The following is a 26,233-nucleotide window of genomic DNA, read 5'->3' on the forward strand; positions in this document are numbered from 1 at the left end:
ACCCAGGGTACATTATGTTTCAGGTAATTATAACTTTAATGACTTAGTGCATCAAAGTACTTTGATACAAAGTGCATCAAGTAAGAGTCTCGATTGACTGTTTATTCATTTACATAGATGCTACATGACCTGCTGAGTTACTCCAGCATTTTGTATGTGTTGCTCTGAAATTCCAGCATCTGCAGGATTTCTCACATTTATAATCAACAATTACCATGTTTAATAAAGCCATGTGATATAAAATCCAACAAAACACTTGAATGTCTCCATCATGTGTCAATGATAAATATAAAGGCTTACCTTAACTCGATCCTTTCGAAGAAAATACGCTGTGGCATGCAACACATCAGCTGCGTGTGTTGAATTGTGGTATGAATTTGATGCATGGTAATTGGTTTCTATGATTTGTAGCCATGATCTTAGAGTAATTTCTGAACAGTTTAAAACATCACATATGCCAAATTGTGTCAAGATTTTTAAGCCAAGGTAGAGTAAGGGCCTAAAACAAAACAAAGAGAATTGTTTGAAAAGCAAGAACTCAATAGTGTCATATAGATGATTTGGCATTGATTAAGATGTCTGCTTTGACTATCCAGATGTTTTTTTAAAATAAAAATCTATTGGCTTACATTCCGCAACATCCTAGAGACTTACTGTTGTTTTAACATTACACAATTGAGAATTGACTTCACCTTGAGAGAGAAGTGGTCTAACAATCATTTTCACTTCATTTTATACCACTCTGGAAGTCGAGCAGAATACTTACTAGGATGATTTATGTTTGAGTAGTGGACAAGATTTTTCAGCAATGCTTCTTTTGGAGAAGTAGCATTCTGAGTACTGCTACTTCTGTGAGGTAAACTAGACAATGATTAATCATGACTGGACATAGTTAGGACAACAGGGCTTCAATGATGCTGAAGTGGACTGGGTGCTTTGTATTTATAGACACTTCTCCCATGCAGATCCAGCTCATTGCCCACCCCATCCAGAGACTTTGAATTGAACTCGATCTGACCCACAAATTCTCCTCTCACTGCCAAAGTTCACCATACCATCCCTTTACCCAATCTCAGTGATGGCACTCCTCTTCTGGCCCCTTTCTTTCTGGCAGACTCTCCTCTTGCTGATCTACACAATCCTAGACAATGCCATTTTTCCTCTGTTCCCCAGGATCCTCCAGGTTGTCCCATTACTTTCAACAATGTAAATTTGCAATGCACTTTGGTACTGCTGCCTCCACAACACTGGTGTTTACTTGCAGTTTTGAAACTGGCCATGGAAAATCTTGTATCTTTTAACCTAATTTTAACTTTGTTTTAAAGAATTAACTCAAAGACCTGTACTTGTCTGTTATATTAATGAACCTACATTAATTCAGATAATCAATAAAAAGGTAGCTAAATAACCTGATAGATTCCTGGACTAATGGGCTTGTTTGTAGGCCTAGTCTGTTTATTCTAGATAGAGATTAAGCAAACTAGGCCTATGGTATTTATATTTTGAAAGAGGAAGGGTGACCTCATGGAAGTCTAATCAGGTCCATGCTTCTCACAAGCAGGCTTTGTAGAATTACTGATCCCAGTCTCAAAGTGAAGGGTCAAACACTCAGTACTAAAATGAGAAGATATTCTTCAGTCTGCACAGTCACAGGGAGAACTTGCAAGCTCCATACAGATAGCAGCTGAGGTCAGCATTGAACCTGGGTGCTGTGAGGTGGTGGCTCTACCAACTGTGCCACTCATCACCGTCTGTCATCAGGAAATATGGAGCAGAGATATGTGTAACTGGGAATCTTCTAGTTCTGCTCTCTCCTTTCACCCTGTTCTGTCCAGTCATGTCAAGGTTCCCTTTATCTTCAGTTTCTGCACACAACTCATCAACATCTGCAACTTTAGGAGTCTTTAGGGTAAAGACGCCACCACAATTTGACTCCTTTTCCTATTCTGCATTCCCTTTTCCTAGTTCAGAAATTGAATGAAAACCACAATGAATAATAAATGCTTTAAATTCTCTTTCAACACTGTATGACATGGGAACAGAATTAGGCCATTCTGCCCATCAAGTCTGCTCCCCCATTCCATTATGTTGTTTTTCCTCTCTGCGCCTTGTGGCTCACTGGGTAGCAGCCTTGCCGCTTCTTTAGCATTTTTGAATGTTTTGTATGAGGCTGAATTGCTAGCTCGACACTTAACCCAACACGAATGGAAAGCCTTCCACATTCAAGCCCGGGACCACTTGCCTCTAAGTCCAGTGCTGATGTCACTGCACCACCGGCCGGCATTCCATCATGGCTGATTGATTATCCTTCTCAACCCCATTCTTCTGCCTTCTCCCTGTGACCTTAGACTCACCGGCTAATCAGAACCTCTGCTTTAAATATATCCAATGGCTTGGCCTCCACAGCTGTCTGAGGTAATGAATTCGCCAGATTCACCATCCTCTAGCTAAAGAAATTTCTCCTCATTTCTGTTCTAATGGACATCCTATTCTGAGGCTGTAACCATGATAGGAACCATCCTCTCCACATCAACTCTATCTAGGCCTTTCAATATTTTAGCTCCCCCCTCATTCTTCTAAACTCCAGTGAGTACAGGCCATGAAACACTCCTCATTCATTAACCCTTTCATTCTCAGGTTAATTCTTATGAACCTCCTCTAGACCCTCACCACAGCCAGCACATCCTTTCTTTGATAAGGGGCCAAACCTGCTCATAATGCTCCAAGTGCAGTCTGATGAATGCCTTATAAAGGCTCAAAATTACATATTTTCTTTTATATTCCAGTTGTCTTGAAATGTATGCTAATATTGCATTTGCCACTGACCCAACTTGCAGGTTAGCAATAGACACAAATATGACTCATATTTAATACATTAAAAACTCACTCCAGTACAGCCTACAGATGATCACAGTTCAATACTAGTACCCACCTCTTGCTTGTTACAGCTTCCAGCTCAAAAATATTAAAGTCCCAGTTTTCTTCCTCAGCAAGTAATTCTGCCGCCCGAGGTGGTACATCACCAAGGGAAACTGGGATGGCAAGATGGCCGTGACTTTGCTGCAAGTCTGTTAGTGTAAAGAAAAGTATCAACTTGGGAAAAATTCCAATACAAGTATACTGATAGCAAACATATTCCTTTGTAAAGACATTAAAAAACCGCAGATGCTGGAATCTTAAGTAATACACAAAAAACTAGAGGAACTCAGTAGGTCAGGCAGAATCTATGGAGGGCAAAGGTGGTGATGATGATGGGCCTCAGCCCAAAACATTGACTGACCATTTCTCTCTGGATGCTGCCTGACTAGCTGAGTTCCTCCAGCTTATCATGCAATATTCCATTGTGAAACTATGCACTTTCCTATCTGTAGCAAAACAGATATTTCTTCTGAACTGTTAACTGAAGACTCCCACACAGAGTGGACACTGATAAAAACAGCAGCTGCTTTCTCTGAAGTGAAGAGGTGGTGTCTATTATTAGGCTATCTTTTGTTTTTTACTTTGTTTTTTTTTAATGTCCGCTCACTGATACGATGCATCTATCCAGATCTCAGGTGAATAAGAGTTACTGTTCTTGGAATAATGCTTTAGTTCTTGGTACCCCCCTTTCTACACACTGTTAGAATACACTCACTAGCCACTTTATTAGGAACAGGAACAAACCCAGAGTGGTCTTCTACTGCTGTAGCCCATCTACTTCCTGAACACATAATAAGTGCTGGCCTTGCATACTGTAAAAGGAATATGTTATGTTAAAAAAAAATCTGAAATTGCTTCTATGGAAATGAATAAAGTCAACATTTCAGACCAAGACCTTTCAACACAGCTGGAAAGGAAGGGGGAAGAGGCCAGAATAAGGTGGACAAGGGGAAGGAGTACAAACTGGAAGATAATAGGTGAAGCCAGGCCGGTGGGTGTGGGAGAAATGAAGAAAGAAGCTGTGAGGTGATAGGTAGAAAAGGAATTGGTAGTTGGAGAAGAAGGAATCTGATAGTAGAGAAAAGTAGACCATAGGAGAAAGGGAAGAGGAAAGGGAAAAGACTCCTAATGCACCCATAAGACCATAAGACAAAGGAGCAGAAGTCGGCCATTCTGGCCATCGAGTCTGCTCCGCCATTTCATCATGAGCTGATCCAATCTCCCCTTTAGTCCCATTCCCCCGCTTTCTCACCATAACCTTTGATGCCCTGACTACTCAGATACCTATCAATCTCTGCCTTAAATACACCCAATGACTTGGCCTCCACTGCCGCCTGTTGCAACAAATTCCATAGATTCACCACCCTCCAGCTAAAAATTTTTTTTCGCATCTCTGTTCTGAATGGGCGCCCTGCAATCCTCAAGTCATGTCCTCTCATACTAGACTCCCCCACCATGGGAAACAACTTTGCCACATCCACTCTGTCCATGCCTTTCAACATTCGAAATGTTTCTATGAGGTCCCCCCTCATTCTTCTAAACTCCAAGAAGTACAGTCCAAGAGCAGTCAAACGTTCCTCACATGTTAACCCTCTCATTCCCGGAATCATTCTAGTGAATCTTCTCTGAACCCTCTCCAATGTCAGCACATCCTTTCTTAAATAAGGAGCCCAAAACTGCACACAGTATTCCAAGTGAGGTCTTACCAGTGCCTTATAGAGCCTCAACATCAACATGGCATGAACATTGATTTTTCCAACCTTTGGTAATTTTTCCTCCTCTCCCTTTCCTTTAATTCCCCATCTGGTGCTCCTCTTACCTCTTCTCTTCTCCTATCACCTTCCTCTGGTGCCCCTCCTTCTCCTTTTCTCCCATGGTCCACTCTCTGTTCCTATCAGATTCCTTCTTCTTCAGCCCTTTGCCTTTTCCACCTATCACCAAGATGGCTTCACCTATCACCTTTCCCCCTTCCCCACCTTCTTATTCTGGCTTCTTCCCCCTTTCTTTCCAGCCCTGATGAAGGACCTCAGCCCAAAATGTCCAGAAGGTTCAAGTGAATTTCTTGCTTCACTGACAAAAAAGGAAGTGGCAATTTGAGATTGTTCATCAAACACGGATTGTTTTTCCTCCAAATTTATCCAGAGTTCCTTTAAAATAAATTTTTGTTCACTGTAGAGTATATGCCAGTTCCCTCTCATTCCTTTGTACACAAAGCATCTGTTTTATGTTTTGTGAAAAGACACTTGTAGTGGGAAACACTCTGAGGAATTTGCTTGCCATGGAAATCCTAAATCCTTTTGCCAAATATTAATTTAAGCCATTCCTGGAAACACTGTAAGGAAAAGCAATGTAAAAAGAGATTTCTCACAGTATCTACAGCCTTCTTGTTTTATATGTACATTGTTTGCAAGTCTTAATAGCAGCATTAGAATGATTTATCTGATGCATGGTGAACCATAAAAGGTAAAGTAAATGGCAATTATTTTAGAAAACATCTCACTTGGCAACTGCCTTTTTTTTGTTGTTAACAACTGCATCCCAAATCTCATCACAAAAGTAATCCCATTTTAATGAACTGTGAACAATTGACTGGAAACTGCTTGAAGCTCATCAGACTCCTGAAGCAGCACAGATAACTTTACTCACCTCAACACAGAACTGATTCTGCAACCTATGAACTCACTTTCAATGATTCTACAAGTCATGTGCTCAGTGTATATGTATTGACTGATTGATTGATTGTTACTTTTTGTATTTGTCCATTTTGGCTTCTCTTGCACATTGGTTATTAAGTCATTCTTTAAGTGCAGTTTTTAAAAATTGATTCTATTGTATTTCTTTGTTCTACTGTGAATGCCTGGAAGGAAATGAATCTCACGGTAATATATGGTGACATATACATACTTTGATTGTAAATTTACTTTGATCTTTGAAGACTTTTTGGAAGATAACTACAAATTCAGTTGTTCAAAAACAGTTGATGTGTTTGAAGAGTGTCTTTGAGGGAGGACGGCATGCTGTACTATCCAGATATCTGCCTTGGAAAAGTGTGGATGTGTAATTGGTTGTGACTGTATTTTATTCATTCTTAGCACAGGACTCCTCCATTGAGTCTAAAGGAGTGTAGATTTATAATAGGGGCAGAATTGATATACTAGTATATTGCAACTCTAAAAGATACATCAAACTGGCCAGTGCTTACGGGCTATCTTACAGTGAGATCCAGAACTTAAGAAGTAGGGAGTTGAGTGAACTATTTCCCCACAAGGATCTGAGAATGATCTGAACCCAGTTGTCTCGAGCACCTCCGGTAAATGTTTAATGCATCAACATTACCTCTTTAGCTGAAAGATTGTGTATTTATTGTAAGGTCATAGAAGGGAAAAGAAAATAAAGTTTAGGTTTGAGAAAAAAAAAGTTCCCTAATCTACTTAATTGACAGGTGGCAAAAAATGCTTTGTCTGCAGGTACCTGGTTCTTCTTCAATCTGCCCATCAAGAGAAGTCCAGAGAGGTGCCTCAGTCTTCTCAACTTGGCGATAGGCTACACATCACAACAAAAAGTGGGGAACATAATTACACTGGGAAATGTTAACTCAACGTCTCTGTCTACTGATGGTGTCTAACCTGCAGAATGTATCGAACATTTTCTATTTCATATAAATAACATGTTGGCTATATTCTAAAGGTGCCATTATCAGGAAAGATACCTAGGAAAGATATTCTTGCAATAGAGAAATTGCAATGAAGAAATTGATTCATAGGATTGTTGTATGAGAAGTGTTAACCATACAGGGTCTCTATACTCTACTCAGTCTAGTAGAATAAGAAGTGATTTTCGAGAAATTATAGGTTAGAAACATAGAAAACCTACAGCACAATACAGGCCCTTCAGGCCACAAAGTTGTGCCGAACATGTCCCTACCTTAGACTTTACTAGGTTTACCCATAGCCCTCTATTTTTCTAAGGTCCATGTACCTATCCAAAAGTCTCTTAAAAGACCCTATCGTATTTGCCTCCACCACCATTGCCAGCAGCCCACTCCATTCCAGTACCACTCTCTGAGTAAAAAACTTACCCCTGACATCTCCTCTGTACCTACTCCCCAGCACTTTAAACCTGTGTCCTCTTGTGGCAACCATTTCAGCCCTGGGAAAAAGCCTCTGACTATCCACATGATCAGTGCCTCTCATCATCTTGTACACCTCTATCAGGTCATCTCTTATCCTCCATCGCTCCAAGGAGAAAAGGCCGAGTTCACTCAACCTGTTTTCATAAGGCATGCTCCCCAATCCAGGCAATCTCCTTTGCACCCTTTCTAGGGCTTCCACATCCTTTCTGTAGTAAGGTGATCGGAACTGAACACATGAAGAAGAAGAAATTTCTTCTTCCAAAGAAAAATAAATTTTCTAATGGAAAAAGGATGCAACCGTGGCTGACAAAAGAAGTCAAAGCCAAAGTAAAAGCAAAGCAGAGGGCATACAAGGAAGCTAAAATTAGTGGGAAGACAGAGGATTGGGAAGTTTTTAAAAGCTTACAAAAGGAAACTAAGAAGGTCATTAAGAGGGAAAACATGAACTATGAAAGGAAGCTAGCAAATAATATCAAAGAGGATACTAAAAGCTTTTTCAAGTATATAAAGAGTAAAAGACAGGTGAGAGTAGATATAGGACTGATAGAAATTGATGCTGGAGAAATTGTAATGGGAGATAAGGAGATGGCGGAGAAACTGAACGAGTATTTTGTATTAGTCTTCACTGAGGAAGACATCAGCAATATACCAGACATTCAAGGGTGTCAGGGAAGAGAAATAAGCGGAGTCACAATTATGACAGAGAAAGTACTCAGGAAGCTGAATAGTCTAAGGGTAGATAAATCTCCTGGACCAGATGAATGTACCCTTGTGTTCTGAAGGAAGTAGCAGTGGAGATTGTGGAGGCATTAGCAATGAACTTTCAAAAGTCGATAGATTTGGCCTGGTTCCGGAGGACTGGAAGATTGCAAATGTCACTCCGCTATTTAAGAAGGGTTCAAGGAAGCAAAAAGGAAATTATAGACCTGTTAGCTTGACATCGGTGGTTGGGGAGTTGTTGGAGTCGATTGTCAAGGATGAGGTTACGGAGTACCTGGAGGCATATGACAAGATAGGCAGAACTCAGCATGGTTTCCTTAAAGCAAATTCCTGCCTGACAAACCTAGTGCAACTTTTTGAGGAAATTACAAGTAGGCTAGACAAGGGAGATGCAGTGGGTGTTGTGTATTTGGATTTTCAGAAGGCCTTTGACAAGGTGCCGCACATGAGGCTGCTAAATAAGATAAGAACTCATGGAATTATGGGAAAGTTACAGTCATGGATAGAGCGTTGAGTGGGAATAAAGGGATCCCATTCTGATTGGCTGCCGGTTACCAGTGGTGTTCCACAGGGGTCTGTGTTGGGGCTGCTTCTTTTTACGTTGTATATCAATGATCTGGATTATGGAATAGATGGTTTTGTGGCTAAGTTTGCTGATGATACAAAGATAGGTGGAGGGGCCGGTAGTGCTGAGGAAACAGAGAGTCTGAAGAGAGACTTGGATAGATTGGGGGAATGGGCAAAGAAGTGGCAAATGAATTACAATGTCGGAAAGTGTACGGTCGTGCACTTTGGTAGAAGAAATAAACAGGCAGACTATTATTTAAATGGGGAGAGAATTCAAAATTCTGAGATGCAATGGGACTTGGGAGTCGTGCAGGTAACCCTTAACGTTAACCTCCAGGTTGAGTCAGTGGTGAAGAAGGCAAATGGAATGTTGGCATTCATTTCTAGAGGAATAGAGTATAGGAGCAGGGATGTGATGTTGAGGATCTATAAGGCACTGGTAAGACCTCACTTGGAATACTGTGTGCAGTTTTGGGCTCCTTATTTAAGAAAGGATGTGCTGACATTGGGGAGGGTTCAGAGAAGATTCACTAGAATGATTCCGGGAATGAGAGGCTTAATATATGAGGAACGTTTGACTACTCTTGGACTGTACTCCTTGGAGTTTAGAAGAATGAGGGGGAACCTCATAGAAACATTTTGAGTGTTGAAAGGTATGGAGAGAGTGGATGTGGCAAAGTTGTTTCCCATGGTGGGGGAGTCTAGTATGAGAGGACATGACTTGAGGATTGCAGGGCGCCCATTCAGAACAGAGATGCAAAAAAAAAACTTTTTGCCAGAGGGTGGTGAATCTATGGAATTTGTTGCCACGGGCGGCAGTGGAATCCAAGTCATTGGGTGTATTTAAGGCAGAAACTAATAGGTATCTTGAGTAGTCAGGGCATCAAAGGTTATGGTGAGAAGGCGGGGGAATGGGACTAAAGGGGAGATTGGATCAGCTCATGATGAAATGGCGGAGCAGACTTGATGGGCCAAATGGCCAACTTCTGCTCCTTTGTCTTATGGTCTAGTACTCCAAGTGGGGTCTGACCAGGGTCGTATATAGCTGCAACATTACCTCTTGGCTCCTAAATTCAATTCCACAATTAATGAAGGCCAATACCCCGTATGCCTTCTTAACCACAGAGTCAACCTGCGCAGCTGCTTTGAGCGTCCTGTGGACCCGGACTCCAAGATCCCTCTGATCCTCCACACTGCCAAGAGTCTTACCATTAATACTAGATTCTGTCATCATGTTTGACCTCCCAAAATGAACCACTTCACACTTATCTGGGTAGTGAACCTGACATCATTGGTAGGGAAATCATTGGAGGATATGAATAGGATTAATAACCTGGAAAAGCATGTCTTTGGGCAGGGGAGGTCATGTCTTACAAACCTGTTTGCGGAGATGAAGAAGATGATTAATGAGGGTAGTGTTGTCTACATGGACCTTAGCTCACCAAGTCCCTCATGGTAGGCTGATCCAGAAGATTAACACACATTGGATGCACAGTGCTTTGGATTGAAAACTAACTTGGCCATTGAAGACAACCGATTGTGATCAAGGGGTGTTATTATGATTAGAAGTCTGTAATCAGTGGTGTTTTACAGAAACCTGTGCTGAGTCCTTATATGATAAATGATTTGGAAGAAATGTAGTTGAGCTGATTGGCAACTTTGCCAATGACACAAAAGTTGGTGGAGTTGTGGAGAACGAGCAAGGTTGCCAAAGGGTACAGCAGGATGTAGGTCAGGTGGAAATATTAAGGTTCATCAATGTTCATTTCTTCAGAAAAGTTCACTGACTAGATTTCACACCATCTTAAGTAATCTCTTCATCTTTTGAGAAATTAACATTGCTTTCGATTCTAGAGACCCAAAATCCATCAAGTGCAGTTGTGGTGACTGCGATTTCAATAGACTGAGGGGTCTGGACTATATACATACATATTTGTGTGGTTGTGTTTTTACTAATATTCTACATGTGCTTGTATATGTGATGACTGAGCCTCAAAGCCACAGTAGCGCCTAGCAGGAGTTGGGGCGAGGACAGGGCTACAAAGCCATGGTGTTGGGGCCGGTCGAGAGAGGGCTGGGGGTGTCTCGACTATAGACATGAATATTCTGCGTCGTTGAATTTTAATGATATTTTACATGGGTATGTTGACCTGTATATGCAAGGACTGGGCAACAAGCTGTGGTGTTACGGGAGGTGGGGGCCACAGGTAGATTCTTATTATGTGATTGTGATCTTGTGTGTGCTTACTGTGTGTGACTATCTGCAGTGCGTCTTTGCACCTTGACCTTGTAGAAACACTGTCTCGTTTGGCTGTATTCTTGTATGGTTAAATGACAATTAAACTTGAATTGAATTGAATGGATGTGAATAGTAATGAAGCCAGAATCCAAACAATCACCCAGAGGCTTGGTTTCTGGAAGGTGTGGGTTAGAGGAAATTGGAGAGATCTGGAGAGAAGCGTGAACAAAACTTCATGAGTTCCCACTGAGGAGAATGAGACATGTAAATGACTGCCAAAATGGATCCTAACATTGTAAATGAAGTTTGATTTTCAGTCATACTTTTTTGCCAGGATGCAGTCATCTCCATGAAAGTTTAGCTGCACACAATCAGACTACTAACTTAAGTAGGTGACAGACCCATCAGACTAACAAAATAAGTAAAATTTGCTGTATAACAAGACAAAAGCATTCAAAAATAGTTGCTACTTAAACAGAAACCTTTAATTATCCTGCCACAAGTGGAAACATGAATCAAATGGCATGGAGTCACAGTTAATAGATTGTTACTTGTGGGTGGTGGGGTGAAGATACGTCTCAACCAAAGGGGGTATAAGGCACTTATTCTCTCCGCTAATCTGCAGATCACCCTTGGGTGAGGTGTAGCACCTCCTTAGCCCCCCTCCCCCACCCCAATCAGGATCACGTGAAAGTAAGGGAGCAGGTAGTGGATGGTCATATGAGCAGCTGGTGCACAGCACAAGTCCTGGTTAAGTGACCACTAACACCAGGCAGACAATCTCTGAAGAACATTGCTGATGGCTGGGGTTACCCATCTTGAAAAGACACTGCCCAAAAGAAAGCAACAGCAAACAACTCCTATAGAAAATTTGCCAAGAACAATCATGCTCATGGACCGTGATCACCTATGTCATATGAAATGGCACATAATGATGATGATGATCTGTGTCTCAGGACATGTGGCTCAGATAATGCAGAAATGAGCTGGATCAGTAAGTAGAACTATGGCAGATCCAATTTAATGGCAACCAGTTATAGAATAAATGAGGGAAAGGATGGAAAATTAAGTACACTAAGCAACAAACCCTATAAGTGGCAACAAAGCGGGCAGCATAAGAATCAGGGTGGATTTTACACTTACAATATATTAGAGTATCAATAGTGGCAGAATTTAACAAACTGCTTCTGCTGTTTCCAGTACAAATTGATGTAGTACGTTATTTTTAAGGAATAAATATCAAATATTAGCTTGTCCTTCGGCTTCAACGCAGTAAGTCAATCTTCCATACATTCACTATGATATGGAGGTCATGAATTACATCGTTTGAGCTCTAACTCCATTTGCCACATAAGTTATTAGTTATTATGCAAATCAACACAGGAAGCAACCAAAGATGACTGGACCCAATTTTGAGACTCGTAAGTTCAAAATGTGCATGGTTAGTAACAAGTAAAATGTTGATGAACATTCAGACTTACTTTTGGAGAAAATGTATTCATTGCCAGAGAGTCTTCTTAATCCATCCTGAAATATTACAACAGCAGTTTAAATTTGTGTAGAAAACAGGACATTGAACATTTCTGGATTCAAATTTATCAGTACTCTCCTTCTGAGGTTAGGTTTGGGAGATCAAGGACTCTGGTGATGATCAGGTTAGGGAAGGTGCTAGTGTTGGTTCAGTGCAGTTGTTAAGGAGCTGTTGTCCTGACGATTTACTAAAGGTACAATTTCACTCATCTGTATGTTGCCTGTGACAGCATTGAAGGACTAAGGCTTTATTATTCTGGGAATTCAGTGATGACTGTCATTCATTCTTTGGGGCACTCCTCTGTTTTCGCGGATGTTTGCAAAGAAGAATTTCAGGATGTATATTGTATACATTTCTCTGACATTAAATGTACTTTTTGAATGCCCCAGGACAAGGTGGTTTACATTCCCCTGTAATGCTTGTGTAAAAGTACTTCTCAGGCAGTAATGCTATCCCATGTACCTCCAAGGTCGAACATTGAGGTCACTGATGATTCATGCCAAGAAGTGCTAGGAAGGCAAAATTTCATGGTTAGCATGGACTGCTCTAAAATGGTTGCATATGGGCCAAACTGTGGGTTAAATCAGTTTTTAAACCAGTAGGCCTGGAAAACTAAAAGTGGAATGCTATCCAATTTCTAGATGGTTTGCTGATATGCCTGGATAATGCCCAATGTTCTGATTTCCCCCCCCCCCCCCCCCACCCCCTGCATCTCTGTAATTTTTGCTTCTGCCAGGAAATAAACATTTGAAGGAATGAGGAAAAGTTGGGAAATATTTCCCCAGGCATCTTGTATACCAGGAGGCTTGGAAGGATTGTCTGTTTGTGTGTTCTTTTCAAGGGCCATAGAGTAACGTACACAAAATGATGGAGGTGCTCAGCTGATCAGGCAGTATCCAAGGAAAGGAGTAAAGAGTCGCTGTTTTGGGCCAAGACCCTTCATCAAGACTATCTAGTTAATTTTTCCTCTTTTTTATTTCAGTCTTGCTGACATTATTAAATAGTGGTTCAAGCAGGTACCGTGGTTTATCTCACGAGCATACAAAGAGCCACAAAACAGGTTTCCAAGCAAATACTCTACTGACAAGTACATTATGAAATGGAATGTATAAATCTGAAAGGCGTTCCTTACTAACTCACAGTCATGAGGCCACCAACAAGATTACTGGTGTGGGGATCATCATCTTTGGTACCAAGCTGTGGCGAGTAGAGTTCAGTTGTTCTTAATATTTCCAGTACTCTGTCCAAGGCTTCTGCAACTGTTACTGGGCTGTTCTCCTGGGCAGTGTTAATTATATTGATGACCTTAACAAAATGCAAAAACAGAAAAAGAATTACATTTCTAAGATGCCCTTGCATTTTAAATCTGAAACTAACAAGGCAGATGCATAACTATGTGTGTACTAAGGCTGATACAACACAGAGTTATTTGCCGAGATCTCTGAAAGATGGAGCATTCAAGGTGGGGAAATGGTTGAGAAAATTTTAAGAACATTCAGAAATAGTGAATGAATAGTTTATTAAGGCCAGCTGAAAGCTTCAGAACAATTTAATATATTTGGTTCATGGAAAGGATAAATTACTTTTTCTTAAAAAATAGTGCTCAGCACACTCACCTTTGTAATTGGAGCTTCAATTGTCATAGAGTGAATTCTGGCCATTGAGGAATGTCGCCGGTTGTGTGAGCTTCCAGCTGAAATGAGTACCAAAGAAAGTTCTTGCAGGTGACCCATATTGATCACATTCTCAGATATAAGCAGATATTCCAGGCACTTTGTGACACATGACCCATACAGCTTCAATACAAATTTAATAATAACCACAAACACAAGATTAGCTCTTCAAATTATTATCCTACCCTCAGCATATGAATGAGAACAGCTCTTACCGATAAAGGTGAATAGTCTAAGCAACCACCCACCTCATTGTGTCCAGAGCATGGAAACAGGCTTTTCGGCCCACTGAGACTGAACAGCCCGAAAGCAGCCATTTACAATAATCTTACATTAATCCCATTTTATCCATTAGATGGAAGAATTATGAAATATACCACACTGAGACTAGGAATCAATTCTAAATTAATTAACACTACTGTTAAATCAGGTCTTAATGGGAATAAAGAATGGGTCATTAGGAACGCATTGGAAGAGAAAGAAAAAATAAGCAAACAGCTAATTTTTTCTGAAAATATCAAACAACAATTAGTACATCAAGGAATGAGACTCCACACACAATAGTTATTTTTTAGTATTCATTGATCAAAGTTATAGTAATGGATACATAATTTATTCAATGTATACTTAGACTTAGAAGTAAAAGGATTTAACTATTTTTAATGAATTTTATTTTTATCTACCCCAAAATACACAATAAAATGAGACCAGCCTCTCAGGCAAGCCCTACCCATTCATTGTGATCATGGTTGATCTATGTTGGCCTGTGTGCCCAATGGCTGTTGTGACGCATCTAGTGTGATAGTGTAGTGGCTCATGCTTGTCGTTCTCGCTCTTAGCTTCCACTGCTGGCTGGCAGTTTCACGAAAAGAAGAGCTGAATATGCAAGTCTCTCGCTACCAGTACATAGCCTCTCCAATGGCAAGCCTTATGTAATGCCTCCTCGCTGGTGACACGCGGAAACTGAACTCCTTTCGGACTCAGGCTGAACTACAGAGAACGAGGAGGAGGTCTGGCCCCCGCACACGAAGCACACAACTCCAACCAGATTCACTGCCCTGGTGCTCGTTGACCAGTTCCCTAGCCCCGCTGCCTTATGGGCAGTCTCGGGAGAGACAAAGGCTACGGGATTAAACCCAGACAGAAATCTGGAGTGGAGCCCCTAGGATGGTGGGAAGTCAGTGAACATCCTTCCAGCAGGTCCTGCAGCCAAGCTGGTGCCAAACGTATTGCTTCACTTTCCTTTGGACAACAACAGTGAGGCCAAGAGGGGGATCTTGATAACTGGGCATCCCAGGATCTCCATCCCTGCCGCCAGGCCACTCCAGTGCTGCTATCACTCTATTCTCCTTCATTCCGATGGATGCCATCATTATCATATGTTGGCCTCATTTCCTCTTCTTTGCTAGTTCCCCATAACCCTCATTCTCTGATCTTTCAAAAGCAGCACATCTTCACACTAATCAAAATATTTTCTGGTGAGGGAGTTTGCAAGATACTGTTTTTAATCAAATGGTGAGGCATAGCTCAGGCAGCAGTGTCTAGTTATAGCATTTCAAATGTGAACCCAGTTCTCATCTGAAGTTGCTACGTAATTTTGACATAATGCGGGTATAACTGGCCTCAGCATTATTTTGAAAAATCATAGTCCAATAAAAATTCACTAAAGGTGTTCTTACCATCACTTCTTTTTGATGTTATTGATCTGACATCAATGGAGCCTTTTCGTCTATCTTTATGTTTCAATGACTGTGAATCTTTAAGAGAGAAAGGTATGTTGATAGAGATTTCCTCCTTTGTGATTCACAACAAGTCACCACTGTCTCTTACAATATGGATGTAGTTGTGAAAAGTGATGGGTTGGTTAGAATGCACAGAGTGCCTCTATTGCTCATTCGAGTAAAGTGTAGTGCTTTTGCGTTTTTTCATTATTGTGCTTTGTTGTGGCACACGTTTCCCATGACAACAGATAACGCATGGTAAACGCAAGAGTAGTTATGAAGTAAGTTTCAACGGTAACGTAGCGGTTACTGCAATGCTACTACAGTTTGGGACGTTCCAGAGTTCGGACGTGTAAGGAGTCTCCCCCATGGAATGTGTGGGAAATTGCTGGGTGCTCCAGTTACCTTCCACAGTCCAAAGACGTAGCAGATAGGTTAATTGGTCCCGTGATTAGGTTAGAGTTAATCGGGGTTATGGGGTTGCTGGGGTGCCATGGCTCAAAGGGCCTACTCCGTACTGGATAGCTAAATCAGTAAACGTAGTATGGATGTGGAGAGGATGTTTCCAGCAGTGGGGGAGTCTAGGACCAGAGAGCACAGTCTCAGAATAGAAGGATGTCCCTTTAGAACAGAGAAGAGGAGGAATTTCTTTAGCCAGACTGTGGTGAATCTGTAAAGTTGCCACAGACAACTGTGGAGGCCAGATAATTGAATATATTTAAAGTGGAGGTTGATAGGTTCCTGATTAGTAAGGATTTCAAAGGTTACGGGGAGAAGGCAGGAGAATGGGGTTGATAATAAATCAGCTTTGATCAAATGGCAGAGCAAGACTTGATGGGCTGAATGGCTTAATTCTGCTCCTATGACCTATGGTCTTTTAGTCTAATATTTTCTGAACTAATTTATTGACAGGTATAATTGCAACAATATTTCCCAACTGTTGTGATATGTCACTTTGCTCAAATTCCTCAAGCTGCCTACTTTTCTCTGGTAAGGGAAGGACCTCAAGCAGCTGTGAAAATCTGTTTATTTCTGCACTTCGTCCATACGAGTAACTGCTGGCATAGGGAGATAAGTTTATTATTTTACAAATGCAGTTTTTGACCATTTTATTAATTTTCTGCCAATATGAGGTTGGACAAATGGAGTTTGACCCACAGCTCAGAATGTTTTGTTCTCCACGAATCTTATTATTTTGAATTATGAGTTATGTTGAAGTAAAAGTACACTCGTGCAGACCAGATACATATAATGGCGCCCTCTGGCTTCAACTGCATTAACCTTAATTGCCACAAAATTTTCTGTAGGTGGAAAAATATATCAAGTTATTTTGCCTATATTGCAGTTTGCTTTGAGAAAGCTATTGTAGTCTTTCTCCTTCCCTGAAGCTGGCAAGATGTGCATGGCTTCTCACATAAAGATAAATACCCAACAGCCTTGATCGATCCCTCCCCTGGAGAATGAGCCAGACTAATACAAGGGGATAGGAGGAGGATGAAAAACAAGCAAAGCCAGGCAGGAAATGGATATGATTGAAGGCAGCAAAATCTGTAAGATTAGGAAGGAGGGGGGAAAAAAAATCAGTCAAGTGAATGAAAAACAGGTAAAAACCAAAAGGAAGTTTTGAAATTTATTTGAAATATTTGCTGTTCTTTATTATTTTTTTAAAATTAGGAATAACAAAGATATGTTCCTTATATTGTGCTATGTTTGGATACATAAAGAAAGAGCAAGTTTTAGAGGAAAATGTGGAAAAAGCTGCTCTTTGATGAAGATTTGGCAATAATCTGAGGCAACAAAATCTCCTGGAGGAAATCAGTTTGTTGAGCAGTATCTATCGGAAGAATGGAAGTAATGAAGCTTCAGGTTGAGATACTGCATGAGGTCTGAGTGTGGAGAGGTGAAGACAAATGCAAGGTGACGTTAGTATACTTGCATTTGCACAATTACATTCAAGGATTTGGGCAGGATTATTTAACCATAAATTCAGATGGCTTGGATGTCCTATTTTTAGATAACAAAAAAACCCCTAGAAGTCAGAGCAGGCTATTTGGATCCTGGCATCTGATCAGATGGTCGGTCTTAACTCCAGATCCCAGCTAAATTGGATGGCGCATAGGAGTTTCACCAGGATGTTGCCTGGATGGAATTGCATTAGATATAAGGATAGGTTGGAGAGGCTTGGATTGGTTTTACTGGTGCATTGGTTTTACTGGCTGAGGAGCAACCTGACAGAAGTATACAAAGTTATGAGAAGCATACATAGGGTGTATAATCAGAGTCTTATGGGAAGTCAAGGAAAACAACAGTGATGACTGAGGCCTTCTCAGAGATTTAGCTACAGGCGAGGCACTGCAAGATTGGAAGATGGTTAATTTTGTGGCTTCACTACAAGGATAATCCAGGAAACTACAGGCTATTCAGCCCTGCATCCACAGTGGAAAAGTTATTGGGAAGGATCCTGAAAAGCTGGATATTTGCATTTGGAATGGCAAGGAGTAATTAGAGACAATCAGCATGGCTTCCTGCATGGGGATATTGTGCCTCATAGCTCTGACTCAGTCTCTAAAGGAGGAGACCATGAGGATTGACAAGGGTAGGGTAGTAGATGTTGTCAATGTGGATTTCATATGGTCCAAATAGTAAGCTGGTCTGCAAGAAGCAAATTGGATACAAAATAGGCTTAGTGGTAGAAAGCAGAGGGTAGTTGCATGGTGAGGAAGGAAGTTGGTGATTTTCAGATTGGAGGCTTGTGTCCTGTGTTGTGCCATATCAGTGCTGGTTCCTCTGTTGCTTCTCATACACAATGATTTAGATGAGAACATAGGTAGCCCAATTATTAGGTTTGCAGGTGACACCACCATTGGTGGCCTAATGGACAATGAAGATGATTGTCTAAGGTTACAGCAGGATCTTGATCAACTGGGAGAGTGGGTAAGGGAAAGGCAGATGAAAACAGAAAAGATTGCAGATACTTGTTGTTGTGTTTCAGACCGAAATGTCGACAATTTGTTTCCTTCCATTGATGCTGCTTGACTCATTGAGCTCCTCCAGCAGATTGTTAGTTTGTGACAGATGGAATTTAACTCATGTAAGTGCAAAGTTGTGTGTTTTGGGACATTAAACCAGGGTAGGACTCAACATCTTAAATATCTCTGAGGAAGAAAATTCTCAAGAAGAATTGCAATCCTCAGGGATGAAATTCCCCCTCATGTTACTCTTAAATGGACGATCCTTTGTCTTGATAGTGTGTACCCTAGTTCCAGATTCCCAAGAAATGGAAGCATACTCTCAAATTCCTGCCAAGCCCTCTCAGATTTTATGTTTCAATGAGGTCAATATTAATTCATCAGAATTATAATGATTATAGGCCTAATCAATTCAATTCTCCATTACTGGAAGCCTATTCATTCAAGGGATAACCAGTAAATCTGCTTCCAAGGTAATTATATATGTCCTTATATTTCAGATCTTGCCACAGCCACCTCCAATTTGTGCACTTTTGATTATAATGGAGGCCAACTAGCCAATCAACTCACAAGTACTGCATATTGATATTTTATTATTAGAATGAGACCTGCAATTTCTAATTTAACCTGCTGTACAATTTTTTTCCAAGTCTCATGAAACCCAGCAGCTGAAGATAGGAGAGCTCTGGGAAGTAAGAAAATTAAAGCATAGTATTTGGAGTCAGGATGAGGAAGGTGGCAATCTGATTCCAACCCTTACACATAATTCCTTACACAAAAAAATCTCGACTGGGGTCTCCTGCGATTTCAGCAGCAGCCACAATTCCCTCACCCCTGCAGCTTTTTCTCTGAGTTATCCCAACCTGACCTAAGACCAAGCTTCTCAGTCAGCCTGTCTTCCGATTTCTGGAGGAACTCAGCAGATCAGGCAGCATCTATGGAGAGGAATAAAGAATCAATATTTCAGGTCAAGACCCTTTATCAGGACTGGTGAAAAGTCTCAGCTTGAAACATTGATTCTTTATTCCTCCCCATAGATGCTGCCTAATCTGTCAAATTCCTCCAGCATTTTGCCTGGTTACCCTAGATTTCCAGCATCTGTAGAATCTCTTGTGTTTCTGATTCTGGGCAAGGAACTTGCCACAGCTTATCAGAAAATTCTGCAATTTGATTTTTCCCATCAAAACTCCTCTCTCATTTCTACATAACTGAATCCTATGAATATCACACCCCAGCCATCAGAGATGAACACACACCTGTATTTACAAAATCACAAATATATGCTTGATTTTTCTCACCTGATTGAGAATTTTCTTCTGTATATTTCTCATCAGTCTGCACATTATAGTTCTGATGGAAGAAATACTATCATTCAGTACACAAGGTAAAAGAGATGAAAAATGTAAAATATACTGTATAAAGCAGAGTATATATGTTGTATGGTCAGACAAAAAATTCCATTCATGTTTTTATATATTCCAAATATTTTGACAGTTTGACTACTACTTTAGCATGACGAATGAAGGCTAAGAAAGATTTTGAACTTGCAATTACAATTGTTTTTAAAATGAGGCATCTCTGTTCTTCAAAAACCAGAGGGAAAGTTTCAATTAGAATCAGGTAGTGTTTAAAGTAAGAGTATATTGAAAAGGAGTTCTGAGAGAAAATTTAAAGAGTTTTGTTTTAGGGCTGAACTGTATTCAATAGATTTGAATTTCTGCAAGGGTTCTTCTGGTCATCCACTGAAAATTCCATGAGAGGAACAAGATAAATCTTATGTAATAAAAACAGAAAATGCTAGAAATACTCAACAGGTCAAACAACATCTGTGGAAAGAGAAAGAGAGTTAACATTTCAGCTCAAAGATTGGATTGTTCTGAAACATGAACTCTGATTTTCTTTCCATAAGTGCTGCCTGACTTGCAGAGTACATCATGCATTTCCAGCATCTGTAGGCTTTCAATTTTCAATCAAACACTAACGTAAGCCACCTTGTAAAACAGCTTTCATTAAGATATAAATGAGACATTAAAATATTGGAAGATGGGAAAAGGAATATTCAGTTGGAAGTTTCAGTTTTGGGGAAAGCTCAGGAAGAATCTAGCTCCAGCTTTTTTTAAAAAAAGCACAAAAGTAGTGATTTTAAGGCAATATTTTAGTGGAAAGCAAAATCTTGAAAATGTCATTAAGTTCATTTTAAAGAGGATGAGAAAATTCAAGAGTTGCGTCTTGTTTCAAAGCAATTTCCATGTGAATGATGATCAAGATATGGAGTTAATTCTAGGGAGAGAAACTGAGGTAAAAGTTATTCAAGAGGGCTAGAAGGTTGTTAAGTATGGATGGAAATGAACTAATTGCTGTTCATTATCTCTTTCTATTCCCATGATTTTAAATGACCTTGGCAGAACTGAATGAAAGTAGAAAGGAGACCAATTCTGAAGAATAAATTTTGATGCATTTATTTCTTGGAGTATAGTACCTATTCCTGAAGACTAGCTGGTAATGAAAGCCACATGAAAAATAAATCTGTCTCAATAATCTCTCATCACTTGGTTGACCTTAAATATTCACAGGCAATATACTTTACCACTGAAGACCTAATCAAGTGTATTCGTATTTGAGTAAATAGAAAATAGCTCATGGCTTTGATGCATGTTAAAAAGCGCTTCCTGAAACAGACAGCTAGTACTGGAAATAGATTCAGATAAGACGTTATAGAAGGAAAAGCAGTGAAATAATGAGAGACCAAAATTCACAGCCTGTTTAGGAGGCAGAAGCAGAGTCAATTGAAAGACAACCAGTTAGGCACTTGAGAGAGAATAACTTTCAGAACTGTGGGGAAAGAACAGATTTGTTCTATTATCAATATGAACAGATTTGATGGGCCAAATGGCTTCCTTCTGTTTCATAATAATTTTGCACAGCATGCATTAGACCACTCTATGAAGGGGCAAAGAGAGAAAAATAATACAAATCTACCACAGGTCAGTTGGAGCCAAAAAAAATAGAATTGGCTAGCATTTATTTTGTAGCCTTTGCCAGATCATCTATGAACTCTCTGGCTCAGTTTTTGCTGTACAGTTCTGGAATTTTCCATTTAAGTTTGCTGGTGCTATAAAGCATCTCACTAACTGCTACACTCAGTTGTTCGGTGTCTCACAGTCCACTCCCAGATTTAAATAAGAATGGGGCTACAAATGCACTGAAAGTTAAATCCAACCCCCCTTAAGCTCCATGGTATTGAAGACTGAAGTAGGATCAGAGGAGAATTAAACCGCTTGGAGCCATGAGTGTAGAGATACGTTCTGAAAGTGGATTTACAGGCACAATCTAAACACTTATTTGGAAGCAAGTAATTGCATTCCAAGTTTCAAACTCCAAAATATCCCCAAGAGATGAAGTAAGCAGGATAAATAATATTCAAAATTTATTTAGTCTCATGATTCAGGGGATTGTCATAACCATCTGTGCTGATATAATGCAACACACACAAAATGCTGGTGGAACGCAGCAGGTCAGGCAGCATCTATAGGAAGAAGCGCTGTTGACGTTTTGGGCCGAGACGTCAACAACTCTTCTCCCTATAGATGCTGCCTGACCTGCTGCGTTCCACCAGCATTTTGTGTGTGTTGCTTGAATTTCCAGCATCTGCAGATTTCTTCATGTTTGCGCTGATATAATATTCAGATTTATTTATCACATGTACATGGAAACACATTGTGAAATGCGTCCTTTGTGTTAACAACTAACACACCTCAGAATGTCCTGGGATGGTCCACAAGTATCGCCATACTTTCCGGAGCCAACGTAATATCATTCAAAGGTCATTACTACAATGGGTTCATGGCATGTCAATGGTATGGGTGAATGGCTTCAGCTTAGTGTGAATGGATTTAACAGAAGATTATGTGACATGCTAGTAAACAATCAACCCGAGGCTTAGAAACTGAACGGTGTCCAATCAAAGCAAACCAATTTGGTTTGGGTAAAGAAACAGAGGCTATCAATGCCTAACAAATGCACTGGCATTAACTTGTTCTTATAAACTAGTGCTTGTGAGTAATGAATTTTCCCAATAGCCAAAGATACATTCAAGTGAAAGGCACTCTATGTCAATATATTCACACTGTAACTTTGGTACAATTAACATAGAGCTCATAAGACATGGCTGGTCACAAGTCACGTGTCTTCCTGAGCTGAGAGGAACATAACAGCCTTGGATGTTGTATACCCACAGATTGCTAGGTACAACTAATCAACTCAGCTTCTCTGGTAAAATCAAATGTAAGGGAAGAAGGGAGACTGGGGAGAATGGAATACTAAGTGAGTTTTAAATTCCTAGTGCAGTGCTTCTGTGACAGTGTTACACCAGTATCAATAACATTGAAAGAGAACTGAGAAAATCTGCAAATACATTGCCGGGACCTTAGGATCTGAGATATAGTGACGGGTTGAATAGGTTAGAATTTTTTCCCCTGGAGCATTGGAGGATGAGGAAAAATTTGATAGAGGTATGCAAATTTGAGGGATATAGATAGGGTAAATGCAATAAGTTTTCCCCCCACTGAGGTCGGGTGAGAATAGAACTAGAGGTCATAAAATAATGATGAAATATTTAAAGGGAACATGTGGGGTATCTTCTTCACCTAGAGGATGGCATGAGCGTGGAAATGGTGGATGTGATCTAACTTTTAAGATAAGTTTGGATAGGTACATGGATGGGAGGGGTATGGAGGGCTATTGTCCAGGTGCAGGTTGATGGGACTAATGGGTTAGTGTGGACTAGATGGGCTGAAGGAGCCTGCTTCTGTGCTATAATGCTCTGTAACTCTATGACCACTAGAGGACTAAGTGCATTAATTAGTCATTATACCTTCTTTTACTTAAACGTGCTTTAATGCCAACACTGCTGTGCAGGGAACCTGCTGCAAGCTCCTGTGCTCCCCCACTGTGGGTCCAGAGGCTGCTGAAGGCAAAGCCCTCTGCTGGCACTCCTGCAGCAAAGAGATGGCTAACGTGACCTCATCACCACACAGCTCTGCCTTGCAGTGAGTCACGGAGTCGAGGTGCAGTGGCTGCCTGCGAGAGCTGGTGCCAGGTGGGCTGGCCGCTCAGCGCTGCGGTGAGTGGCCAAGGTGGGGAGTCTGACTGTCGCTGGGGTCTGGCAGCTTCTGCTCCACATGTTGGCGCACTTCGCACACCTGTTGGTCCCCCTCGTCTCCTGCCACCGGACGTGATGGAAGTCGCTACCTTATATAACCGCACAGGTCTGCCCCGGACTTCCCTCCAACGTGCTCCACAGCCAGCAGCCTCCTGAGGCTAGCGTGCCCCTGCATCACAGCAGTGAAATTCTACATTGCCACCCTCGCCCACCCAACTCCAGCCCTCCGCAGCAGCCTCAGAACACCGAGTCTTCACCAAGGCAAGCAGGAAAGTCTCATTGCTGCAAACGCACCAGTAGAGAGCAGGGACTGGGACAGCAGCGAGCAGCCCAAGTGGATGTCTCTTTATAGTACTGATGGAATGCACTTTTGAGCTTTTGGACTCTGGGACCAAGAGTGCTATTGAGAATCAGCACCTGACCAGTGTACAGCAAATTCATGCAAGCATTTTTTAAGGAAGTTAACATGGAAGGTAAGCAGGTAATTTGGCCCAGTTGATGATGATTAGAAGAACAACTGTTTTGATTCCCAGTCCGTGTTTGAGTTAGCTGACCTTAGCCAAGCAGTGGCAGAGGTGCTCTCAGTGTTTCTAGTACTCAGAGGTTAGGGAGAAGGGATCTAAAACAGTCAGGGTTCCCACTTCTGAATGATCCATTTGGATGGCGTAGCAGAGGGCGGTATCTGCAGAGTCAAACACCATTAAAGCATGGGGAAAAGGGATGAAATAGAAAAAAAATCTTGTTTTTGGATCAGGGTCATCAAACAAGCAAGGCCTAGGCTAGCTGCTGTCCGTTTTTGTATTTCCTCCTGGAAGGAGAAGTGAGTACATTTTACGGAAAAACAAATGGATAAGATGTGCTGCAGCAGGACTTCACAATGATTGCAAGTGTGGAGTCATGAATATAATGAAGGGTTGCTCGAATGAAACTCCAGTTAAAGTTAATTGCTTAGAAATTGAAGAGTGACGGCAACAGCTTCAGTAAGGACAGCAGTAATTAGGTAAGATGAGAATGTGAGCCTAATATCGTTTCACTGCTCAAACCTCAATTAAAGATGCCCAATTATAAAGCAATATACCATCAAATTTTATATCTAATAAAATGGAAATTGTGAATATTGTTAACAAGCTGCAACAGAACTTCACTGCCGCTTGAAATGACTTTTATCGGCATCTAAAACGCTGCAACTGCTGTGATCCATTAAAAGAGCCTCTAAGTGAGATTAAAGTGGTGAAGGTAGGAGTTAGATATCTTACCTGCTTATTGCTATCGCTACACAATTTCTTGATGGACACAAAGTGCTTAATTTTCCTATTGATGGCAGAAAAGATACAGTTTACTCCTGAGAGAACTGGGTGGAACATGAACAAGTATTTGACAGGAATCAGCAAAGGCACTGCTTCAGATTTCTCAACACCAATAGTTAAGACATTGCTTAACGATTCAAACCTGAACCTTCACTTCATCAATTACATTGTCAGAATTTTATATTTATTGATTTGCTTCTCAGTCTGTCCAAGTCATGTAATATATTAGGCCTCTACTTACTGTAAACAATTGGGCAAATGTAAATATATCCTATGCATTATAAACAAAACAATGATGGATTTTTGAAATCCTCAATGTGTTTACGTGAACTTAAATGACCTTTTGGGTTTATTACTATTAACCCCCATGTACTAGTAGTGTAATGTAGAACAATGAACAGTACAGCACAGGAACAGCCTTTCGATCCACAATGGCTGTGCTGACAATGGTGCCAAATTAAATTAATTCATTTGCCTGTTAATACACCTGCCTAAAAGCCACTTAAATACTGCTATCATATATCATTCCACCACCTCCCCTGGCAGCAAATTTGTTGCCTAGAATTTGGGTAGCCATTCTGGCACCCCTCTTATCCTTTTCCTTCCTCTCACCTGCCTATCACCTCCCTCCAGTGATCCTCCTTCCCTTTCTCCCATGGGTCACTCTCCTCTCTTATTAGATTCCTTCTTCTTCAGCCCTGTACCTTTTCCACCTATCACCAACAGCTTTACACTTTATCCCCCCCATATCACCTTCCAGCCTGTACTAATTTACTACCCCCACTCCCTCAACAACCCTCTAATTCTGGCTTCTTTCCCCTTCCCTTCCTCTCTGGTTCTCCTGAATGGTCTTGCTCTGAAACTTCAATTGTTTATTCCATTTCATGGACGCTGCCTGGCCTGCTGAGTTCCTCCAGCATTTTGGGTGTGTTTCTCTGATATTTGACATTTCCACCCTGGGGGAAAAATTCTCCAATTACCCACTCTATCAATGTAATTTTATAAACTTTTGCTAGATCTCCTCGTGGCCTCTGATGCTACAGAGAAACAGTTTTATTTATTTTATTTAGAGATACAACGGGTGCTTCCAGCCCAATAAGCCCATCCCACCCAATTACACCCTCCTGAGATATTCTCTAATTCAGGCAACATCCTGGTGATTTACAGACTGTTCTTTCTATGGATACAGAAATTGCATGACATTATTTAAGGATTTTTTCCCCCGTTGAAGTTGTGATGAGCCAACGTTCTAGCTTATGAATCTCATTAAGGAACCTACTCCACAGCAAAATGA

The 26,233-nt window shown here is 40.9% G+C and overlaps 1 protein-coding gene across 7 annotated transcripts in view; it reads right to left on the reverse strand.

Moving 5' to 3' along the window:
- The window catches only part of pde8b (phosphodiesterase 8B), a 272,856-nt gene that overhangs the window by 17,122 nt on the left and 229,501 nt on the right, over window positions 1-26,233 (reverse strand). For 6 of the 7 annotated variants that reach the window (XM_073048236.1, XM_073048238.1, XM_073048239.1 and 3 more), the window contains exons 10-18: window positions 24,889-24,943; window positions 19,770-19,821; window positions 15,461-15,538; window positions 13,725-13,801; window positions 13,249-13,413; window positions 12,059-12,104; window positions 6,391-6,462; window positions 2,933-3,068; window positions 301-499 (exon numbers count right to left, since the gene is read on the reverse strand). In XM_073048236.1, coding sequence (XP_072904337.1) covers window positions 301-499; window positions 2,933-3,068; window positions 6,391-6,462; window positions 12,059-12,104; window positions 13,249-13,413; window positions 13,725-13,801; window positions 15,461-15,538; window positions 19,770-19,821; window positions 24,889-24,943 — 880 coding nt within the window. The remainder of the gene's footprint in view (window positions 1-300; window positions 500-2,932; window positions 3,069-6,390; window positions 6,463-12,058; window positions 12,105-13,248; window positions 13,414-13,724; window positions 13,802-15,460; window positions 15,539-19,769; window positions 19,822-24,888; window positions 24,944-26,233) is intronic. The other variant, XM_073048235.1, reaches the window with a different exon arrangement.

This window comes from Hemitrygon akajei, chromosome 6, assembly GCF_048418815.1.
Source record: "Hemitrygon akajei chromosome 6, sHemAka1.3, whole genome shotgun sequence".
Taxonomy (NCBI): domain Eukaryota; kingdom Metazoa; phylum Chordata; class Chondrichthyes; order Myliobatiformes; family Dasyatidae; genus Hemitrygon; species Hemitrygon akajei.